Source organism: Vanellus vanellus, assembly GCF_965231255.1.
Source record: "Vanellus vanellus genome assembly, chromosome: 6".
NCBI classification, from domain to species: Eukaryota; Metazoa; Chordata; class Aves; order Charadriiformes; family Charadriidae; genus Vanellus; species Vanellus vanellus.
Genome location: NC_138911.1, coordinates 56355790 through 56378853, shown reverse-complemented (window position 1 = coordinate 56378853; position 23064 = coordinate 56355790). Strand labels below are relative to the sequence as shown.

At 43.6% G+C, this 23064-nt stretch overlaps 1 protein-coding gene across 1 annotated transcript in view; it reads right to left on the bottom strand.

Moving 5' to 3' along the window:
- Positions 1-10633: 10633 nt before the first annotated feature.
- Positions 10634-23064, bottom strand: part of SYNE2 (spectrin repeat containing nuclear envelope protein 2) — a 207543-nt gene continuing 195112 nt past the window's right edge. Inside the window, 13 exon segments of the mRNA XM_082485681.1 lie at positions 10634-11362; positions 11365-11477; positions 11480-11697; positions 12508-12554; positions 12766-12855; positions 13547-13735; positions 16332-16540; positions 17728-17857; positions 18769-18905; positions 19708-19776; positions 20124-20406; positions 21234-21428; positions 22304-22441. Coding sequence (XP_082341807.1) covers positions 11309-11362; positions 11365-11477; positions 11480-11697; positions 12508-12554; positions 12766-12855; positions 13547-13735; positions 16332-16540; positions 17728-17857; positions 18769-18905; positions 19708-19776; positions 20124-20406; positions 21234-21428; positions 22304-22441 — 1872 coding nt within the window. The 3' untranslated portion in view covers positions 10634-11308.

Genomic DNA, 23064 nt, shown 5'->3' with positions numbered 1-23064 from the left:
TTCTGTCGAGACCTGGAAATGTGAAGCTTGTTCAAAGCCGCGGGAGAAAACAAAACTACTGTGATGGGACTGCTGAAGTGTGACCTAGTGCAAGCCCTCATCTCTTCTAGATGTGCGCATCGGTATCTTGGGAAAGGCGTGTGGGATGCACACCTCTGTCCGTGTTTCTGACATTATAATAGCTGCACTTTTATAGTGCCTTTTCTGAGACTCTTCAAAAGCACCTTATGAAATTAAGCCTCAGAACAGTACTGCGAGACAGGGAATTACTGCCTCTCCTTTTTTAGAGGCAGGTGAACTAAAACAGAGAGATAAAGGGCCTGGTTTATGATGACCGAAGAAGTTTGTGTCAGGGTAGGCGTCAGCACCCAGCTCTCCGACTCCCAGACCGAGGCTTTTACGCACTGACTAGACATCTCCTCTTTCAGCGTGAGATTGTATGAAACGTAGAGCAGCATCGTTTGGGACAGGTTCGCTTACCTGTGTGTGCTGGTCCCTGGGGAATACCTGCTCTGCAGCTAATCTAAAGTGCCGAGATATGTACAGTGTACAGGGGTTTCTTCTATTCTGAAATATGCAACGGCTGCAAGGGCCTTCATTTGAAGGCCATTCAGAACAGCTTCTAGGGACAGTTCAGAGCTTCTTCAGAAATGTTAAACCAAGCTTAAGCTTGTATTTTGTGAGCCTGTTCTCAACACTCACATTATTATCTGTGTATAATTCTTCAGTGCTTTGAACAACGACCGAACTGCCTAGATATTTCGGTCAATGCTGACCTTTGGAATGCATTTTGTCCGTGAGATTAACATGTTGTTTTATATATTTATTAATGATGTTAGATCTATTATAATATTTAGGTACAAGATGTTGCTCTGTGAATATTAACTGTTTGCGTTTGTATATGAGCTGCTAATCAGGGCACGTGAAATCAGCTAGAAACAAACCATCTTCCTTCCCCCTTTGACTCGTGTGTGGAATTATGCCCTGCCCAGCCGAAACCTCTCGCAGCTCTCTTGCAGGGGGCGAGGCAGTGAGTAGGAACCCAAGCTGGGACCTGCTTTTGCCTGCTGCCCTCAGGTTTGCTGCTTGCTTTTCAGAGCGCATGGCACCTTACGCTGTGGTTTTCGTATCTTGTATAGGAGCCCTCAAAGAGCAGCGGGATGATGGTTCTGGCACTTCCTGTGCTTTGCAAGTGTGATGACTTGCTTGAATTTCACTGGAGATGTGGGTTTAAATTCCCCTGTTGTGCTGATTTCTGCATGTGCTTAAGCTGTGCTGAGAAAAAAAAAAACAACAACAAAACAAACAAACCAACCAGAGAAAATAGCCTGACCGATGACCTCAGCGATGAGCAGGATGGCATCACTGCTTCTGGCAACTGTATCTGCCAGTATCGCATTGCAATGTGAGCTAGAATTGCGGTCTCTCTAAATGGATATATTTAAATAGAATATGTGTATGTTCTGGGCATTTCAGGTATAGTGAAATTAAATTGGGATCACACCAAAAGTCTATCTTGAGCCAATAAATTTTCTGGATTAGGGACTTTGCTTAGTATGACATTTGCATACTTTGAATATTAGTCAAACCTTTGATCTTGGTGTTTTTTCAAAGCCAAGGACAATATTTTTTATAGGAGGAGCATTAAGAGTTTTCAGTGAGTTAAACAAATCTATTGTCTTGTTTTGATCTTGTACTATAGCAGATGCTGCTGATGGTCTAAATTTTTACTAGCTATCTTTTTATTGTTTTTAAGAAACTGTAATATAGCAGTGCCCTTCTAAATAAGTGTAATATTTACTACAAGAAAAGGGAAAAAATGTGAGTACAGTCTGGAATTCATTGGTACTTTCATTTTGGTGGAAGTTTTGCTGTGAAATAGATGTGTTTCAGTGTTTCTTGGGCTCGATCACCTTCTGGTCTCAATGCCTGTTGTGTTTGTTCTTTTTCTAATTTTCTTTATCCTGTGTAATCTTTTGGTTTAATACAGTTTTTCAAAGAAATATTTAAGTGATTTTTTGTTTGTTTGGTTGGTTTGTTTCAGAAGTGCTGAATTTATGTGCAATCTTGAAACAAGCCTCTTAAAGAGAAAATGGGAAAGAGTGGGTATAAATTGTAAAATTAACTTCTAAATGGAAATTTGCTCTGGATTGACTTTGTAAAAGGGCGACGCTGCAGATTTGTGCCACGTGTTGTGATTCATACGTGCTGTTACTTGCACAGTGCAACTAGGAAAATGATGTGATTTTAACAGATATTTTTGTCTTGTTGAACATCATTTTATTAAAAGTTACTACTAGTGTTTTAAAATGGGCGAAAGCCAATAGCTGTCGGATCTGGATTAATGTAGCTGTGTTCATACTTGGATAAGGAGAAGGTGCGTGTCCCTAAACAGCACTGTTTATAAACAGAGAGCTGTGTGACAAAATGACTGAACAAGGGTCTCGCCTTGGTCTCTCGAGAGAGGTGTTGGGTTTATCATGGGTCTGTATCCTACAGAGTCTCTCAGATGCAGTATTCCTGGTGTGGAGCACATCCATGTCCTTGCCAGGCCTGAGCAGAGCTGCCACGCTGCATGTCAGTTTAGATATTGGGGGGGTCTTTTCCAATTTCAGCATGAATGACATGAGTGCTGAGGAGGTACGAGGGCTGCGAGGAGAGCGGGGCTGATTTATGGCTCCTTCACTGCTTTCCTCAGCAGCTTCTGCTGAGCTGGGACCTGGCCAGAGATGGCTGTTTCTACTTGAAGAAATTGTGCAGCAGTTGTGGGATGTTCACAGAGGTGAGCAAGCTTTGTTCGTGCAGGAGGCCTGGTTGCCATGGATTTAAAAAAGGAAGGAAGGAAGGAAAGAAAGAAGGAAGGAAGGAAAGAAGGAAGAATGAACTAGAACCAAATGGTAAAACAACCTAATTTTTTTTGAAGAAATGTGGTAAGTCTTGGGGCATTTCAGGCAGGTGAAATGCTTTCTCTCCAGGCATGTGAGATCTTTTCCACACCTTCATCTTCTTGCAAATTATCCATTTTTAGTGCTGTCACATTGCCAGTCAGAGGGGAGAATATAGGGAAAAGATGTGCTGAAACATTCTCCCTTGAGATAGTGCCCGACAGGCTGGGTGGTCCTATAAGATATGTAGCAAACTAAGACAGATAGCACTTAAAGGTAGTTTGTTGTTGGGTTTTTTTTTAATAATATGCATATTTCTATAATGATGATAACACGTTAATTCCTTACTGACTGAAGGATAAATCTATACAGGGATCGTTGTGATGAAAGGAGAGCATCCTTGTAAGTGCTGGAACTTTTTCTTTTCCTCCTGATGCCTGTGGAGTATGGAAGGCATTTGTTGTATTTGCATCAACAGAGCCTAAAAATGCAGTGAGCCCCAAGAAAGTTGCCTCTTGGTCCTATTCAAGCTGTCTCCAGTGATCAACCTCTTCTGAGGTAAGAATTTTTGTCTTGTTTTGACATTATGATAAAATCATAGAATGGTTTGGGTTGGAAGGGACCTTAAAGATCATTTAGTACCACCCCCCCACTCCCCCCATAGGCAGGGACATTTTCCAAAATTGAGTTGCTCAAAGCCCCATCCAGCCTGGCCTTAAACACTGCCAGGGATGGGGCATCCACAGCTTCTCTGGGCAACCTGTCCCAGTGTCTCACCACCCTCACAGTAAAGAAACTCTTCCTAATGGCTAATCTAAATCTACCCTCTTCAGTTTAAAATAGTTACCCCTCGTCCAATTGCTACACTCCCTGAAAAATAGTCCCTCCCCGTCTGTTCTGTAGGCCCCCTTTAGGTACTGGAAGGCTGCTGTAAGGTCTTCCCAAAGCCTTCTCTTCTCCAGGCTGAACAACTCCAACTCTCTCAGCCTGTCCTCATAAGAGAGGTGCTTCAGCCCTCTGATCATCTTCGTGGCCCTCCTCTGGACCTGCTCAAAGCAAACACAGCAAAGATGTTAAATAGCACTGGTGTCAATACTGACCCCCGAGGAACGTCACCGGTCTCCACTTGGACATTGAGCCATTGACTCCAACTCTTTGAGGGTGACCATCCACCCAGTTTCTTATCCAACCAGTGATCCCTCTATCAAATCCATGTCTGTACAATTTAGAGACCAGGATGTGCAGGACAGTGTCAAATACTTTGCACAAGTACAGATAGATGATGTCTTGCTCTTCCCTTATCCACCAACGCTGTAACCCCATCGTAGAAGGCCACCAAATTTGTCAGGCACAATTTGCCCCTAGTGAAGCCATGTTGGCTATCACTACACATCTTATTTTCCATGTGCCTTAGCATAGTTTCCAGGGGGATCTGCTCCTTGATCTTGCCAGGCACAGAAGTGAGACTGACTGGCCTGTAGTTTCCAAGTCTTCCTTTTTTCCCTCTAAAAATGAGTTATGTTTCCCCTTTTCCAGTCAGCAGGAACTCTACTGGACTGCCATGACTTTTCAAATATGATGGATAGTGGTTTGGCAACTTCCTCCACCAGTTCCCTCAGGACCTGTGGGGGCATCTCATCAGGTCTCATGGACTTGTGCACATTCAAGTTCATCAGCTGATCTTGAACCTAATCTTCTCCTATGGTGGGCAGTTCTTCATTTTCCCTGTCCCTGCCTTTGCCTTCTGTGAATTGGCCAGTATGGCTAGAGCACTTGCTGGTGAAGACTGAGGCAAAAAACTTAAGTACTTCAGCCTTCTCCATGACAGTTGTAGCCAGGTCTCCCATTTCACTTATCGGGGGGTGCAGTTTCTTTCATCTTCCTTTATTGTCCTGTGTAGCTGAAGAAACCCTTCTTGTTATTTTTCACATCCCTACCCAATTCAGGTCCAGCTGTGCCTTGGCTTTCCTGATCCCCTCCCTGCGCTCACCAGCCATATCCCGATAATCTCCCCAGGGTGTATATCCCTGCCTCCACTGCCTATGCATTTTGGGTTTGTGTTCTGGTTTGGCTAAGAGGTCTTGACTTAGCCAAGCTGGGATCCTGCCTCCCCTGCCCGACTTCGTGCTCATTGGGATTAAGAGCTCTTGCACCCTAAGAAAAATGTCTTTAAGTATCTCCCAGCTCTTGTTTGCTCGTTTGCTCCTTTGCCTCTGTGGGCACTTTCCCAAGGGATCCCATGCACTAGTGCCTCAAACAGCCGAAAGCTTGCCTTTCTGAGGTTTAGGGTCCTGACTCTACGTTTTACCCATCTTGTATGCCTCAAGATTGAGAATTCCACCAGGGCATGACCACTGCAGCCCAGGCTACCTCCAGGCTTGACGTCTCCAATAAGTTCTTCTGCATTAGTGAGCAACAGGTCCAGCAGTGCCTCTCCTCTGGTTGGACTTTCTATCACCTCTACTAGGACCGCTTGCAGTTCGCTGTGTGGCTTTTCCAGCAGATGTCCGGCTGGCTGAAGTTCCCCTATCAGGATCAGGGCCTGCAAAAGTAATTTAGAATTGTTTGCAGAAGATTCGAAATACTTATGTATAAATGGGCACGAAAGTTTCCTGTGGAAGCTCAGCCTGAGTGTGCCGAGTATTGCTAACGGCCACGGCTGGGGTCTTGCCAGGCTCAATGCTGCTGCTGCTGCTGGGTGCTCCTGGTGGCTTTGGAGCTGAACTATATGGAAAGCAAGCCTGAGCTTCTCCCATTAAGCTGGACCCAAATGTTTTTTAAAAGCTGGCCTGGAGAGCCTGCTTTCGTGCGTCCAACGTTGTTCCTTTGTGCAAATAGAAGATAGTTGTGCACTGATGAAACAGCTGCTCTTCCCTGGGACGTGCTTTAACCCACATACATTAAAAATGTGGCTGTGATTACGGGTCCATTTCGATCTCAGCACAGCGAGCACACAGCAAAGATGGATGGCACTGTCTCCCTTCCCTGCTCTTCCCCACCAAAGCAGTTGCCAAGGGGAGCTGCTCTGGAGCTGGTCCGATCCCCTGTGGAGCGGCAGTTCTCAGCAAAGGGGGATTTTCCTGAGGCAGGGAAATGCCAGGGCAGTGCAGAGACCCGACAGGAGCTGGCAGGTCTCACAGCAGATGCTGATGAGGCCTGGGCCTTGCCAGAGCAACCATGACCACCCCCACACCTATAAAAAGCAACCTGGGGAGAGCAAGAGACCAGAGCAGGCAAATAGGGTATGGAAGGGTGTGCAAGAAGGTCATCTCTTTGAAGGAGGGGCATTCCACCAGCCACCGGTACCTAAGGTAAGAGCAACTGACATCATCTACCTGGACTTGTTGCTAAATTGTACAGACGTGGATTTGACAGATGGACCACTGGGTGGATAAAGAACTGGCTGGATGGTCACACTCAAAGAGTTGTGGTCAACGTCTCAATGTCCAAGTGGAGACCGGTGGCGTTCCTCAGGGGTCTATATTGAGACCAGTGCTATTTAACATCTTTGCTGGGGATGGTGGGATTGAGTTCACCCTCAGCAAGTTTGCCAACGACACCAAGCTGTGTGGTGCAGTTGACACACTGGAGGGAAGGGTTGCCATCCAGAGGGAGCTGGACAGGCTTGAGAGGTGGGCCTGTGCAAACCTCATGAAGTTCAACACAGCCAAGGTCAAGGTCTTGCACATAGGTCAGGGCAATTCCAAGCACAAATACAGGCTGGGCAGAGAAAGGATCGAGAGCAGCCCTGAGGAGAAGGACTTGGGATGCTGGTGGATGAAAAACCAAATATGAGCCAGCAATTTGCACTCACAGCCCAGAAAGCCAACGGCATCCTGGGCTGCATCAGAAGTGTGGCCAAGGGAGGTGATTTTTGTCCCTCTACTCTGCTCTTGTGAGACCCCCACCTGGAGTAATGCATCCAGCTCTGGAGCCCCCAACATAAGAAGGACCTGGACCTGTCAGAGCAGGTCCAGAAGAGGGCCACGGAGATGATCAGAGGGCTGGAGCACCTCTCCTATGAGGACAGGCTGAGAGAGTTGGGGTTGTTCATCCTGAAGAAGAGAAGGCTCCGGGGAGACCTTACAACAGCTTTCCAGTACCAGGGCCTACAGGAAAGACGGGGAGGGACTATTTTTCAGGGAGTGTAGCAATTGGACGAGGGGTAACTATTTTAAACTGAAAGAGGGTAGGTTTAGATTAGCCATTAGGAAGAGTTTCTTTACGGTGAGGGTGGTGAGACACTGGGACAGGTTGCCCAGAGAAGCTGTGGATGCCCCATCCCTGGAGTTGTTCAAGGCCAGGTTAGATGGGGCTTTGAGCAACCTGGTCTAGTTGGAGGTGGCCCTGCCTACGGTGAGGGGGGTTGGTACTAGATGATCTTTAAGGTCCCTTCCAACCCAAATATGCCCACAGGAGACAGGTTGCTCTTACCTTGAGATCTGAAGTTAAAAACAAAGTATGGATTTGCATGGCATTGTCTGAGGTGCCTTGAAGTAAGTACAGTCTAAGGGCCTGTCACAGGAGTTACTCTTTTATAGGGCTGAAAACTGATCATATATATATTCAATATGTACATCAATATATTCTGTCCAGTTCCTGGATGGCAGAGAAGCTTATAACCACTGTTCCTGGCTGCCGTAAACGAGCATAGCCAAGGACAGTCACCCCCATGGCAGCTGCCTTTAGTGTCAGCCCAGCTGCAGGCTGCACCATTTCTTGTAATGGTGCACGCTCCTTTGAGCCTTCCCTCCACTCCATGCTGGACATCATGGTATTGCCTTCGCTATTGCCACCATTCGTCTCAGAAAAATTGTTTGATGTTATTTACGTCCTGTGAGGTAATGATTCAGCAAAGCAGTTAAGGACGTGGTCGTCTGTGGCACTGACCCAGTGCCTAAACTAGTACCAAAGACGGTGTTGTAAATGGGAATAGGAAAAGCAAGTGGATTGCTAAAATATGGAAAATAAATATTATCCACATTCATTTTTCACAGTGTTTTACCACTGAACTGAAGTATGGTGAGTTAAATGGCACACTTTCATAGCTAAGACTTCATTTTATGATCTGGATATTTTTTAACTCTTCCCATCTTTACATGTAGGACTCACACTCCTCATGCATTGAGTGTCAGTGATTTCAAATTTAAGTGCATGAAGAAAACAAGATTGCTGTGCTATAACATTGCCAACTTCTGCTGCTACTGCCTAAGCAGACAAAACCTCCTTCTCTCATCACACTGTCGCGCCCTAAGGAGCTGCCACAGCCATTAAAAGGAAAAGGGGTTACTGCACATGTCCTGTTCCCGTTTTCCCCAGAATTCTCTGTTCTGAGTCCTACTTCACATGTAGGTTTAGTTTCAACACTTCACCCTCACTGCAAGTTTGTAATGGAAACGGGTTTAGGACTGAAGTCAGTGCCTTTTAAAGTACTTTATGTATCTTATGCTTAGGGCAAAAAACGCCCACAACCCCCTCCCTTTCACTCAGCTGCTCTTTAGTTCTATGAACTTACAGTATTTGTCTAGCGACGCGCGTTTCATTCAGTTGTAAATTGTGGTGGCTGAATAAACGGGTATCACAAAACCTAAATATACGCCTTTTTTGGTCATTTCGCTCCTGTAGCTGAGCTGAAGCTGGTTGCATGAGTATGTAATAACGCGTGTGAGCATGGTGCCTGCGAGTGTCTCGTCCTTACCTGCGCAGTCGCTCCAGAGGTTGATTTCCTTTGTCAGGTGCCCCAGTTGTGATGACGTTTCCCAGCACCAAGTGACTACAAAAGGCGTAGGTTGTGCCCTCGTGTTTCAGGGACCAGCAAATTGAACTGCAGGAGGATGAGGGGCAAGTCATTATAAACAAAGGGTCCTCTGCTTCCCACACTAGCAGAATTGTTGTTGGCTGTTTTTTGGGCGCAGGGGGTAGGTATAGCTGAAAACAGATTGAGGCCTCATCTCCCTGCCAATGAAGTAAGATTTTAACTCAAAAGCAGTTTGGGCCTGTTTTCACTCCTACATAGAATGCATGCGCAAAAGCCAGCGCACATGTGCTCGCTCTCGCTATCCCTCTTGCCCTTTTTTTAATTTTTTTTTTTTCTTCACTGAACACTAACAACCCAGTCCTGAGTGAGATGACGACACTAAGAAATTGGTGGGTATATATAATGACTTGTTTGAAGCAGACTTCAGTGTCAGCCTACAGTGCAGTGGTTATAATCAACTGGAAGTAAAACTATTTAAAGTAGTTTTTTGGGGAAAAACCATTTATTTTCCCGGACTTTTTTTTTTGTGACATTTTGAGATAATTTCATGAAAGCTCCTCATTTTATATATTACATCAGTTCAACAATTTGATATAACTGTACATAATGAAAGGAAATTGCAGGCTATGAAATTTTCTTTAGACCTTTTAACATTGTTCAAATTTTTTTCCCCCTGCATAGGTTCTTTAATGGCAGAAGAACTGAATATCATGTCAGCAACTGACTATTAGTTCTTGGCAGAAAGGTTTGCATGGGCATTTGTGACAACCTGGCAATGAAATAATGGTTAGAGTTGGCTGACTTCTACAGAAAGAGAAACTTAAATGAGCTCCATCTGAAAGTAATTGCTTCAAAACACAAAATAACGATGGCAGAGGGAGAGAAGCGAGCGTGCGTGTCTGAGTGGGGCGAGGGGCGGGGAGGATTCGTCCTTTATCTCCGGATGCCGTGCCACTCAGAGCTGTAGCTGTGAAAGCGGTACCTGTAGCCCAAGTCTGGCCCCACAGCCTGAGCTACACAGAGTGGCGTGCTGGCTCACAGCTGTGAAAGCTGCCGGCTCTGGAAGCGCTGCCGGATCCCCACGTCTTTAGCAGGCTGGAGCCCGGGCACTTGGGAGTGGGGCCGAGACACTCCAGTATGGAGCTGGCGCATCTTGACCCATATCTGAGCACACAGCGTGGATGTAAACTACAGTACAGTCCCAATACTAAAATGTGCCTAATTGTAAGCTTTGACTTTCCTAAACCACGTTGCTAACTTTGCAAAGCTTAACTGCATCACACTTAATGTATTAGTTTAGTTTAATATCCTGGGAATAAACTGTGCTTTTTTTTTGCCACCATGGTTGGGAAGAAGCCGTGGGCTCGCTACAGGGCCTGTCTCTCTCTGAACAGAAGAACGCAAAGCAACTTGCTTCATAAATCCCTCTGCCAGAAGATGGGGAATATGCAACCACCAGTGGTGACAAGTGTAGAAAAGCTGGGAGAATTCCCACAAGCTGACCACAAATCCCATTTTCCATAGCTAAGCAGTACAGAAATTGGCTAATGGCTGGGTGATTTTCACTGCAACCAAACACAAAAATTCTGAAGTGTTCAACCAAATACTTATGATCACACTGAGCAATCCTCAACGTGCACTTCCCCCTCTCCAGCACTGCCATAACCCCCGGTTTCGAAAACTCTTTCCAGGGTGGGGAAACAGTTCAGCATTTCGAACGACTAATAAGCATCAGTTGGTTCAACTTAGTATTCTTCCTCCAGGAAACGACAGTCAGTTGCAAAGGACAGGAGCTGTGCCCCCGAACACAGGCTCCTCTTCTGAATTTTTCATCTCTTGCTCTGACAAGTAAGAGAGTGGTTATGCTTCTGCCAACACTGTTGCCTTAGCGTGCAAATAAATTGGCTTACACAGGAGCAGAAGGGTCAGCGCTGCTGGAACACACGGCTGGTTGCCCCCCCCCCCCCTACACACACCCATAGTCCCTGCAGACATTGGCAAAATTTTAATGACAGTACTCGAACTGTACAACCGAGAAGCGACGGCAACGCGGACTGTACACAGTGTTTCTCTAGACATTGCCCAAGTGTCAGTTTGATTTTAAAGATGAAGCTTATAAAAATGCACAATTCTCTCCCAAGATACTGTACACTATTCAGCAGGTTAAAAACTGAAAAAAATCTTTCATTAAAAAAGTCATTACATTATTTGTATACATCAGGGGTAGTCTACATAATCACGTTTGTCTAGAAAATATGTGCATTATAAACCATTTCCATGCAACGCAACGATTTCTTGTTTCAAAGGTGGTATAAAAAGACAACACAGCAGTCCTACCCACTAGAACACTATGTAAACCAAAACAAATGTGCATCCTTTTATTGAACGTGTTAGAAGAATAAAATACAATAACAAAGATTCAAAAAAGATGTAGATTTTTTTGTTTGCACCAAGTGACTACAGTACCAAAAGATACAGGTAACGTGATGTGTGTGCAGTGATCATTTTAGGCAAAGTGCCTCTTCAACTGCTTGTTTGCCGTGCTAACCCGAGACAGACTGCTGTGTTTAAGATGACTGTGATGTAGTTTCTGCACCTAATAACTCAGTATTCAATCACCTTGCAAGCTTAAGAGCACTGCGCCTATAAAATAGTGTCTATTGCATCAAAGTATAAAGTGTTGCTTACAGTTTAAAAATCTATAGAAAAAGTTTTTTTTTTTCCATACAAAAATGCTGAAATTTCGTCAAGATATATATATTCCCAGATGTGAAATTTACCACATTCCCTGGGACAGGGAAAGGAGGCTATAAACATGAGGCGGCTTTCTAAGTCGGTGGAGGCCCATTGATGTATCGCAGCATGGGATGGAAAGAACGGGCAAAGTTGTTTCTCCGGGTGCAGCTGTAGTCCTCCTCAGAAAATGGAACCATGCAAGCCAGAAGTAAAAGCAGTAGAAAGGACAACTGAAGAGGTAAAGCCGCTCGTAATACACGGTAAAAGAACGAGGGAGACCGAGGAATTGCCTGAAGAGGTTGTAGGTGGCTTTCACCTCTGCAAAGGAGGAAAGAAAAAGGAATAAAAAAAAGACAAAAATTAAACAAGTTGTTTTATCGCCCTCTCTAGGGTTCCCGCTACCCTTCCAAGATGCAGGGCTGCGCATCTGCAGGAAAATGCACCGCACATGAAACACTATCTACAACTTGAAAGTGTGCAGGACTGCTCAGTGGGAAGTCAGCTGCTGGCTTGGGTTTACTGTCCTTACTATTGATGAAGAAACATTGCTTTGTAATAGCTTAGATCAGTGGGTTTTTACTCTGTTTTCAGATGCAAATTTAGGTTTTCCCAGCAGACAAACAAACCACTCTAAATACATGTTGAAGTACAAAGGAAAGCCACCATTCACACTGATTAGGCTCTTCTTTGCCGGGGCCTTAGTGAGCTCTATCCTTTGAACAGACCCTGGTGAACTGGGGGTGAACGTCTCCCTTTGTCCTTCATGGTCTGCTTGTAATAAGCGGCTCTAAGCTGCAAGTTTCTTTGTCCAGGCATGCTGGTGGAATTAAAGGAAAATTTAAAATGAAAACATTCCCCCATTTGGCACAAAAAGTATTTTCTCAAGAGTAAAGACAAGCCAAGGTTGCATATCGGTGCAGAGGTCTAGGCGCAGCAGTACTAAAGGAAAACCATTCACCAAGGTGCAGCCCAGAGCTGGCAGGGAGAGGAGACGCTACAGGTAGGCAGAAATCACCTCCACCTGTGTGTCAACCTATGAGGAAGAGCTGCCCAGGTTTCTGCTGGCACTCAGCTCGCCTCTGCCGTTTCCACTATCCTTCAAAAGATCAGGCTAATACAAAATAATACCTTGTGCTGCTGCTGTTTCTGCCATCTGCAGTTCTCCTTGTGGCGATCTGTTGAGAGAAATAGCTTTTAGGTTTCAGAAACTACAAGGAATTTCTCGTTCTCAAAAAAGACAGTTGTAGACTTTCAAGTCCTGTTGTAAATTCCGTAATAAGGTACATGCATCTAAAAGGTAAAATGATTACATTTGAGGAACTTTCAGGCTAAATGTGTCAAAATATGCTACATACTGATAGCAAAATACTGGAAAAAAATACTTGCCTTCTTCACAACAGGGCTGGATTTCATTGTGACTGGATCATAGACTTCTGAGTCCAAGTCATCTGGAAGTAGCAGGCATGCTCTGGCACCCTAAAAGGTAACCACACCTTCCTCTTTAAAATGCATGTTAAAAACTCACAACAGATGAAGTGCAAGGAACCATCTTTCACTGCCTCTCTGTCAGCACACAGCCCATCGCCTCTTTAGATATGCATAACCAGTGGTAAACAGATGCTCCAGCTCTCCAGCACAAAGAAATGTTTTATTATGCACATCCCGAAGGAATTACTATGGAACAGATGAGTACAGGTATTAACTTGAAAATATCTCTATCTGACAGCTCTCAGGATAAGCAGTATATTGCTATGAACCACAGCTCCTATGTGTTCATTACACACTCCTAGCTGGGTACTTGGTATGGATCATAGGATAGTTCAGGTTGGAAGGGACCTCAGAAAGTTCACCTGGTCCAACCTCCAGCTCAAAGCGAGGTCAGCTATGAGCCCAGATCAAAAGCCTTACTCACGGCTTTACCCTGTCTGCTCTTCAAAGCCCTCAAGGATGGAGACTGCACAACCTCTCTGGGCAACCTGTTTCAATACTGTACTAGCCTCGTGGTGATGAAGTTTTTCCTACAGGCATACTTAATTGTTCTTTTTTTCAGGTTATGAAGGTGGAAGCACTTAAGTTTAAAGTCAGTCCTTTATAAATACCTTTACTCTTAAAGTTATTACTTTTCAATAAGAAAGATCCATGAACAAGTATTTAAAGTCTGACTCACCAGATTTCCTTGTATTGTTTTTAAGTCATGTGAAACTTGTTTATTAAGCTGTTTCAGTTTGCAACCAATTCCATGGACCTTCTCATCAGCTTCAATGTAATCACCATCTGATTTATGCAGCAGGTAAGCAGTGAGCTCTTGAAGTGAGTTTACTTTAGGCTGTTGTTCCAGCAGCTCTTTCTCCAGTTGCTTAGAACAAAAAAACAAAAACCAGTGCAACAGACCGTTACTCTCAACTTTAAGGATGTTCTCATAAAAGGAGGAACTCTGGAAGACTTTAAAGAACAACTCAACCTGCCTGAGAATCCACAATACATAGGAATGGCTATTACAGCTACATAGGAAATGAAGTTCTCTTGAGGAAACTGGTTGTACCTGCTTGAACTAGCATTTAGAAATAGTTCTTGCAGTAATTAATCCATATGGAAAAGACATTAAATCTTGGAAACTGGAAGTCTTACTCCAGCATAAAGACTGTTCATAAGGAACCTAATTATGACGCACAATTACAGAAAATGTGCCTCACGTAGGCACTGTACTCCATCCTCCTACTCCAAGTACGGCCAACTTCAAAGTCAGAGTAGGCTGCTCAGGGCCTCATCCAGGCAAATTTTGAGTATCTCTCAGGATGGAGATTCCTCAGTCCCTCTGGGCCCCACACCAGACCACCCTGTCGGGAGAAATTCTTTTTCTTCTCTCTAGTCAGAGTTTCTTTCAGCCCATTTCTCTAACTTGTTAAGGTGCTCCTGAATGGCAGCCCTGCCTGCTCCCCTCCCTTAAAAGTGCAGGGGGAAATAATATGGAATTTGCCAAGTCATGGCTGTATGACCTAACCGCCTTTATGTTAAGGTAGAGTCCGTATTTTTGAAAGTTTTCTAAAAAAACAAATGCCAAACAATACCTCGTACCCTCAAGAAGTTTACAGTCTGAATCAAGGGTACTCAGTCTTTTTCAAGTTGTGGGCTCTTGCAGGAGAAAAGCAAGAGCTGCAGGATGAGTCCTACAATCAACACAGCTCAGATTGCTTTTCTTAGCAGCCTTTGTAACTAAGAGTGTCAATCTATATATTCTCAAGATCTGCGTCCCACTTGTTGAAAACTGCTAGTCTAAATTACATTTCGCCAAACAAAGAACTCTGTCTCCCTCCTTCAAGCAATAAAGTTTCTTTCAATATCAGACAATACAAACGGTCCATCACAGAGGTCTGAACAGCAGTAAGCCAGTATGCAGCCAGACTAGCTTTATCCTTATCCAGTGCAATCATGATGTCCTGACACCTCACGAAATTCATGTCTTAGAGCGTGCTGGCTCTTTTGGACATCCATAGAAAACCAAGCTGTCTGAAAAGGGGATTTACAGCTGGCTGGACTCCTCTTAGGAAAATGCAGAAGAAAGGAGGAGAAGTGAAGCTCTGCTCCTTGGAGAGGTCAGACACCCAACTCAAGCCTGAGGGGAAGCACCTCCCTCCACTCGCAAGGTGTCACCAAACCTTTCCTAGTGCCAGGTTGGCTGATGGAATCAGAGTTGTTCTTACTGGAGTCACACACTGGAGTGCAGAGTCATTCTCCGTGCCCTACACTCAAGGACATGTAGGCTTAAGCACACTCTCAACATGCCTCAGAAATCCCACCTCCATCCAGTGTCTCATTTGTGAGCGTGATCCTAAGTGTGACACCAAACTGACCTCAGGATTTGGGTGACTCCATGCAAGGCTGCTAGCAGAAGGGTAGCACACAGGGATTTTGTGCTCCCACAGGTGTTAGGAACACTTGCTCTCTCAGAGCTCAGCCTGAGGCATTTTTTTTGCCTAAGTCCTAGGGCCATAGTGCTCTGGTAACCTGGCTGGTTCAACTTGCAGACCTGACTTAGTCCCACTTAATTTATGGAAGCTGAGAGTCATAGCAGGTAACATAATGTGACCACACATGCTGACAAATACTCACTTTTTTGTCTCTCTACCTGTTCTATTACTTGGCTGAAGATTAGCAGAGACTGACTTTATTTTCTTTCTCGTTTTTAACTAATACATTCTATTTGATGAGAAATCTGCATTCGCTAAGCGAAAAAATGCAATTGCACATTTTGAAATGATGTATCCTTCAACTATAGGACAAAGGTGCTATTTAGTGCTAAGATTTTTTGCAAACACCATATTGCTAAAAACCACAGCTTTAGAGCAGATCCTTCTGGGTCTCCCTGTTGGAACTACAACTTCCCCCCCATTAAGTCAATTAAAAAAAAAAAAAAAGAAAAATTAGTCTAGACTTTGTAGCTTGTAGACCCAGCTAATTTTCAATCTGTTTCTGGTTTGCATAGAGGGAAATGGCACAGAACAAGGAAAAAATGCCAGTATCGCTGCTCAAAATCTCCGACCCCCCCAAGACAAGACCCAACCCTAAACATCTGGGGAGTCTAAGCCTTCATTACTTAGCTTTTTTCTATGTTTGTTTACTAAAACAAAAGGCCTAAAAAGAGAAGTTTGGGGTTGAATCTTTTGTTTGAGAGAGAATAAAGTGTCTCGGCAAGAAAATGAAAAGGGAGGTTTCTATTTCAGCCTGGCTGCCTGTTGTACCCAGGCATGTTGCCTGCAAATCTCTGCATATGAAGACAGAAGCACCTTGCTTAACTACCCTCTTTCGTCCTCTTAGCTGAGAACAGCTTAGCTCCTCTGTGGAATACACATATTGTTATTGGCATTCATTCTTTGACAGACCCTTGGAGCACAAAGACAATGATAAAGAGCATCAGCATCTTGAATCCCTCTTCTCAATATGCCATAACTTACTTTCAATTTCTTGACCCTTTGTTCCAATGCCTGCATGCTGGTTGGTTTCACTTTTCGCAGCTCTTCCAGCTCTTCCTCGGTTTTATCAAGACAAGCAGAGATGTCGCTGAGATCTGAGTTCAGCTGCTGCCACGGCTGCAATTTCTGTTTCATCCTAGGTTTATTTCTGAGATCTTGAGCTTGGAGGAGCTCCCACCTATCAATAATGCCTACAGATGATAGAACAACAAACATTTAAATCTTCAGTAAGGTGAAGAGTGCATAAAACAGACACAGGGAGTTTTATGAGTAAATTATTCTCCAGTCTACTCAAGGCCAAATAATTGCTACCATGTACTACTGTTATCCAGACACATTTTTTCTTGAAATTCTGCAGTCTATAAATTTCATATTACTGGTCAAGTTATCCACATACTAATACTACACAGGATTTTAGTTACATGAATTGAAGAAGTTTTAATTCACCTATAAGAATAGAGCAAATCTAAGGAGACTGAATTCAGTGAGCCTAGTTGTGATTTGGTAGACATCAAAATTCATCATGGGACAAAGTGTGATCCAGCAGTAGAACGTCAGTTTATGTTTCATCATTTCAGTGCTAAAGGAGATGGAGATACCACCTGTGCAATCAGTAACAACATTTCTGAAAGCACATCTAAGCCCTTCTCAGAGGTTTTCCTATTCATCCCATGTATGGGACTCAACCTTGGTCCATTTGTGAGACCAGAGGCATAAACTAAGTAAGCTGGTGCATATAGCTGCAATCTTCTTTTTATCTCGATTCGCTTTTGTGATTGCAATACAGATGTGTTCTTATTACAGTCTCAAGCACCTGAAACCAGGAATGAGGTCCTAAAAGGTTAAGAGAACCAGCTTGTTGGCCTATTTGGAAGAAAGGACCACAGTGAAGAGAGTGAAGAACAGAATACATTACCAGCTTTGACAAAACATTTCTGTAAATGGGACCTGTAGCATCTTGTTATATGGAGTACCAATAACTGACAAAGTGAGCTATAGCAATCTTATTTTAGACAAAGAGACACACTTCTTTGGTTTGAAATCTGATTAAAAGTCTCTGAGGTATTCAGTATCACACAAAAGTGAAATTGCTCCCATTCATTCCAACCAGCAAAGAGATACAAGTATATTATGAGTGATAAAAATCTCGGTTCTGGCAGAAAATGTAAAAACTTAGAACAGCAAACACGGGTTGGACAGTACAAGGTGAGAAGGCAGCTCAGCAAGTCTTAGCCAAATACATTACTTTAGAGGATAGTGGTTTACTTCTATTTTGTTCCCAAGGCAAATGTGCTGCCTTTGTGCCACCTATGCTTTGTCTCCCCCGGAGCCACATGACAAACACCACAGCACCAAAGCCACTCCCAATACTCTGTACCTGACTGCTCCTCTGCAGCTGCTATATTCACAAGCTCTTTGTCACCTTGGGGTTCTTCATCACTTATGTCAGCAGATGTAATTTTATCCTTGTTGATGCTGCTGCTGCTTGCAGAGCTGAGCTGCTTCACCTGGAATGACATTTTGGTGGGTGAGGGCTTCAGGTTAACAAGCCACCAAAGGTCAATCTTCATTTGTGTTACTTTGGGGTGGCTGGGCTGTTGCTGTCAGATTTAGCATTGGGCTTCTGCATCTTTGCTAACAGTTTATACTGGCTCTCTGTGCCTTCTCAGTAAAGAAACACATACTGTAGTGATGCTAATTATTACAAGACTGGATATGGCAAATTAATTGCTTTTGCACTACATGTACTGGACAATGTACATTTCCTGATGCTCGTTGTTGGACTCTGGATCTTGGCAATATTGACTCTAAGGCTCTAAGATTGGATTAATGATGACAAAAGCAGCCAGATACCAGCACCATCTTGTGCCTGGAAGAGTGCTGACAACTTGTCCAGATCCACTGAGCTTGGCAGCTGCTGGTGAAGCCATGGCTGGCAACCAGCCACCAAGACTGAGGTACCAACTAACAATAGCCATTTTGGCACATTTTTTAGTGCCCAGAAGCAGATTAAATGGTGGGTTGCATGCTAGAAAAGGGCCCTTCAAATTGGTCTGCTTAGGAAAGGGAGAAATGACAGTATCAAGGGAGGGTATTCACACCCTCTCTTTGAGGAGGTTAAATTCTCCTAGACTGGTCCTATGACAACAGAAGAAGTAAGTTACTCCAGACACTGACTCTGGTCAGGACCCTCACATGATTGTTCTGAATTGCTTTAAAGAAGCTTTTCTAGTGGGCGGATAGACTCCCACAGGTTACCTGAGCCACCAGAAATAATGTCTAAGTTTGCACAAAGTGAACATTCCCCCTGTGACTAATCTTTTCCTTGATGCTGGAAGAGGGAAGAGGATGGAGTTACACATGAACAACAAGCAGACTGTGTAGTACAGGTTCTGTGCCCACAGAGCCTTCAACTCACATAGTCTGGTTTATAGGGAGTACTTGTCTCTGGACCAGACAACACATTTCCAACCACCTCTGCCTGGTTGTATCGGTGTTTCCTGCAGACTGGGCTATCTGGAGAATGCCAAGGACGAGCTTCTGAAACAGACTTTCCTGAAACAAATAAAAACAAAACCATATGCCATGAATGCAAAATCCCACCTCCACAAGGAAGCTGTTGCTTTGTATTAAGTTAGAAAGCGCTCTGAATAAAATGGCATCAATTATGGCATAAAAATGACAGTTTTGCAGCTTTCCTTGCAAAGCATGCACATTTGCAAAACATCAACAGTGTTTCAAAGGTAATGAGATGAGAGCCATGCAGTTATGGGACATTCTGTTTTCTTCTGGAAAATGCTTGAATACAGGTATGAGTATTCAAAAAATAAAAGAAAAAGGCTGCACTGTGGTTTTGGAAAGTTTGCACCCCAATAATACTATCACATATCTGCAACGCACTTCAGCAGGGACAAGCATAGACATGTCCTGATTTGGAGAACGTTTGGTCTGGATTTAACAGACAGGACACACATGGTTCTGTCATGCACAAAACGCAAAAAATGCTTGCAGAGTTGGAACCATTTCCTTCAGTAATTATGCAATTAAAATTAGAAACAACCAAAAAAGTGATACTACCCAGAGCAAACCACCAAGAGAGTACCAAAAGACTTTGGATCAATGCAATGAAATGCACATTAACCACCTTGGCATCTACCAGGCAAAATCTAAATGGTATGTTCTTGACTGCTTTGTAATGTACATGTGAATACTGCAGCGTAAGAACACCATGACAGGATGAGGCATGGTGTCCACACAAGGCAGGAAGTCAGACATTACATATGAGAGAGGTTGAGGAATATAGCGTGCAGCACAGGGAGATTGCCATGTTCAGACACATGCATTAGCAGGTGCCTACCAGAAGATGCTTTCAAAGTTTTTGTGGTCATTTTAAGATATGCCTCAGGATTTTCAGTGATTTCTACATCTGAAAAAAGAATAATGTCATTTTCCTCACTAGTCAATATTTTCCAACTATTAAAAACAACTGAAACAATGAGGGACACAAAGACAAAGAATAAAATAAGAAGTTTCATCGAACATTCTTAAAAAGTAAGGTTTCTAAAAACCTTATGTTTCTCAAAATACAAGCTTGGTTTACACAATAGCATTCCCTTCATCAAGAAATCTAAGAGATGAGACAGCTCACATCTATTAATAGTACTTGAAAACCAACCAACAATGGGGAGCAAGACCTCAATCCCCCTCCCTTCCCACACAGGGACATCTGGCAGTTGTCCATGTCCAAACAAACAGCTGGCAACTGGTTCTCACCTGACAGAGCACTGTAGTATGTTGCTTCTTCTTCGTCTTCATGAGAGGAAGAACCTCCCACATCACCTGTGTGATCCCACTCGAGTGGGATAGAGTCAACACTGATAGGGGTTTCACAGCCTGATCTTTCTTGACCTTGAGTAGGGGGCATAAGGTGACAAAGGGACTGTGGCGAAGAGGGCCCCTCGCTGATGGCCTTCTTATGCCAGGGATCATTCTGGATTTCTCTGGAGTCTTCTGGATCTGTCTCACTTTCAGAGGTCTCATCTTCATCATCCGATCCCTAAAAGTGAATAACAATTATTGCATATTAATAACATTTACAATAGATCTACACTGCATAATGAGCTAATGATTGAGCCACACAGTACTACTGGGGACTGTTTTGCAATCAGTTGCAGTAATTGAAGACCATGTACCTAAAATTAGAGGGAAGCATCATTTCTGCCTCCTTCCTCTTTTCCCAAACAATCCTCACATCAGCAGCTACCTCCCCTCTTTCAAGCCACTCCACCACCACCATAACATCTCTCTCTAGTTTGCAGGGAGGGCTACGCAGTTCCAAATGGATGGCACAGGCCAGCAATAAAACGATGCTCAGGCAGTGGTGAACAGCTACTCGTAGATGTAGCTCTTCCTGGCTTTTTAATAGATGTTCTCTCTTTTTGAACCAAAGCAAACTGCTAAATGTTCCCAGTGAAAAGTAAGACTGTGCTGTTCCCCATTGAGTTCCCACAAGAAAGTGGACAGATGGAGCCTCGCAAACAAATCCCTAAAGAGATATTCTAGGCACGTTATTGAAATTAAAGAAAACAAAGTAATATTAAAAACACCAAAAAAGCTTTTTAAGCCCTCAAACCACTATCTAAATATTAACTCTGTGAATTATTTCCATGCTATTATCCAGATTCTGCAGATGGAGACCCAACATGAGAGGTGTGAGGAGACAAGACCGGGGACAAAGATTTAGCAAAGCTGGCACAACTGCTGAGGAGCTCCTGACTCCTTTGAGCTCAAACTGCTCAGTCAAGCTGCTAGGGATAAGAAATAAGTGTTGCAGTTCAAACACCAAAATCTTGCCAAAGCATCAAAACAAGTGTTGCTTCTTACAGGATGCCTTGAAGTCAGTCTTTGATGGAACCGGGCCACTCGCCCAAACACTTCCTGACAGTATCGATGAAGTTCTTGCAATTCGCCTTCAATCACAGTAGCATCCAAAGGCTCACTCTTCTGAATCAACTGCTCCCCGAAAACGATTAGCTGATCAATCTTATTGGTGTTTAGTGTTATTTCCTGCTGGAAACCCTATTTGGAACACACAAGAAAAATAATTACTTCTGTAACGCCCCTTTCCAGCCTAAGGTTTGTCCTTTTCTTCTTGCACACTGCAGCAAAAGAAAAGCAGCAATTGACATTGTTGTCTAATTCCATTTGGCAAATATCTTTTTATTGAAGAGGTCCAGAGGTTTGTTTTATTAGCAGGATTACAGTTACAAATGAGTGGCATTTTCCACCCATGTGTACATCAATATGATCACAGTGTCCTGAGCCTGCAGGAGATCACGATATGAGAGTTCAGCTAATCAGAGTTTATTTTCCTGTTGGGTACACACAACCTTTTTCTCACTAGCAAAGAGGTTTAGTTGGTTGGGCCTCCAGCCTATACAACAGTAAATCTACATCCCAAAACAATTAACAGTGCAGGTGGAAAGGAGAAATGAGCATATGAGCAGGTAGCAAAGAACTAGTATGTTCTTTAGAATCATTGCAAATGCCTGCTGTCTTATTTCTATTGGAAAGCCCTAACTAGAACCAATGCACTCAGAGGAGAGATCCTACCTTAGTGCCAATTCAAAAAAAGAAAAGACCACCTGAATTTAGGAATGTAGCTGTTACTGTTAACCTGCATGTGCTCCTTTCCAGACCAGATAACACTGTCACTGACACCCCATGTTAGGAGAAAATGGCAGAATAGAACGGAGCTTGAACACTGAATTTGAATTTAAACACTGTACAGTTTAATATTGATTCAGAGCATAAGTCTTAACAATTTTGTGGCATCTTAAAACAAACATAGCCTTACAAAGATTTGTTGGCTATTTCTATTCCAGAAAAGTAGATGATTCTGTCAAGAGAGGGCAGCTCAATATATTAAACAACCGCTTTATAAAGATACGTACATTTAACTGGCGCATTTTGTCATCAAAGTTACTTTTTGAGAAGTGCTCCACATTTGTCAGCTGGAGGTCCATTTCTGTGAGCCAAACAAGGATGCTTTCCCTCGTCCCCTCAAACTCATCTCTCCGATTGGTGAAGTGCTGAATAGGAAGAAGGGAGCCAGTGTTACATGACTTCAGCTACTAAAAGAGATGGTCACAGGAGCTCTCTGCAAACTGTTTTGTTTCAGAACTGCTGTTCACCTTAAAGGCCTTCAGGCCACAAACGGCAGCATGGCATGTATAAAAACTGTCCCCTTCCCGTAGTGATGCTGGAACAAAGTGTCCTATGTCAGTACACTATTTGTATGGGAGAGGGAATAAAACTTCAGCAGTGCCAGATGCTTCCATAGACTGATATTCTTGCTTCTACACTGTATATCTTCTCCCACATCATTATACCAGTGTAACAGTCATTTGGACTCAGGTTTAACATCTAATTTGTTCTAAATTTAGAAGAAAGGCAGACAAAGGAAGCAAGCCCCATCTCTAATTAAAGTAATTAAAACTATGGCATTAAAATCAATAAAACAATGGAGAGGCTGGATCATGGATGACCATGCCAGTGTAACTAATGCACTGTTTGGCATGGAAGCCAGGAGGAGCTCTCTCTGCTGCCAACTCCCACAGAAGTTGCTAACAGACATGCAGCTCACAGTGCCCCAGTTCCCCTCAGCAGATTTACTGTTCAGGAAGGGGATTATAAGAAAGCCCAAACACACCAC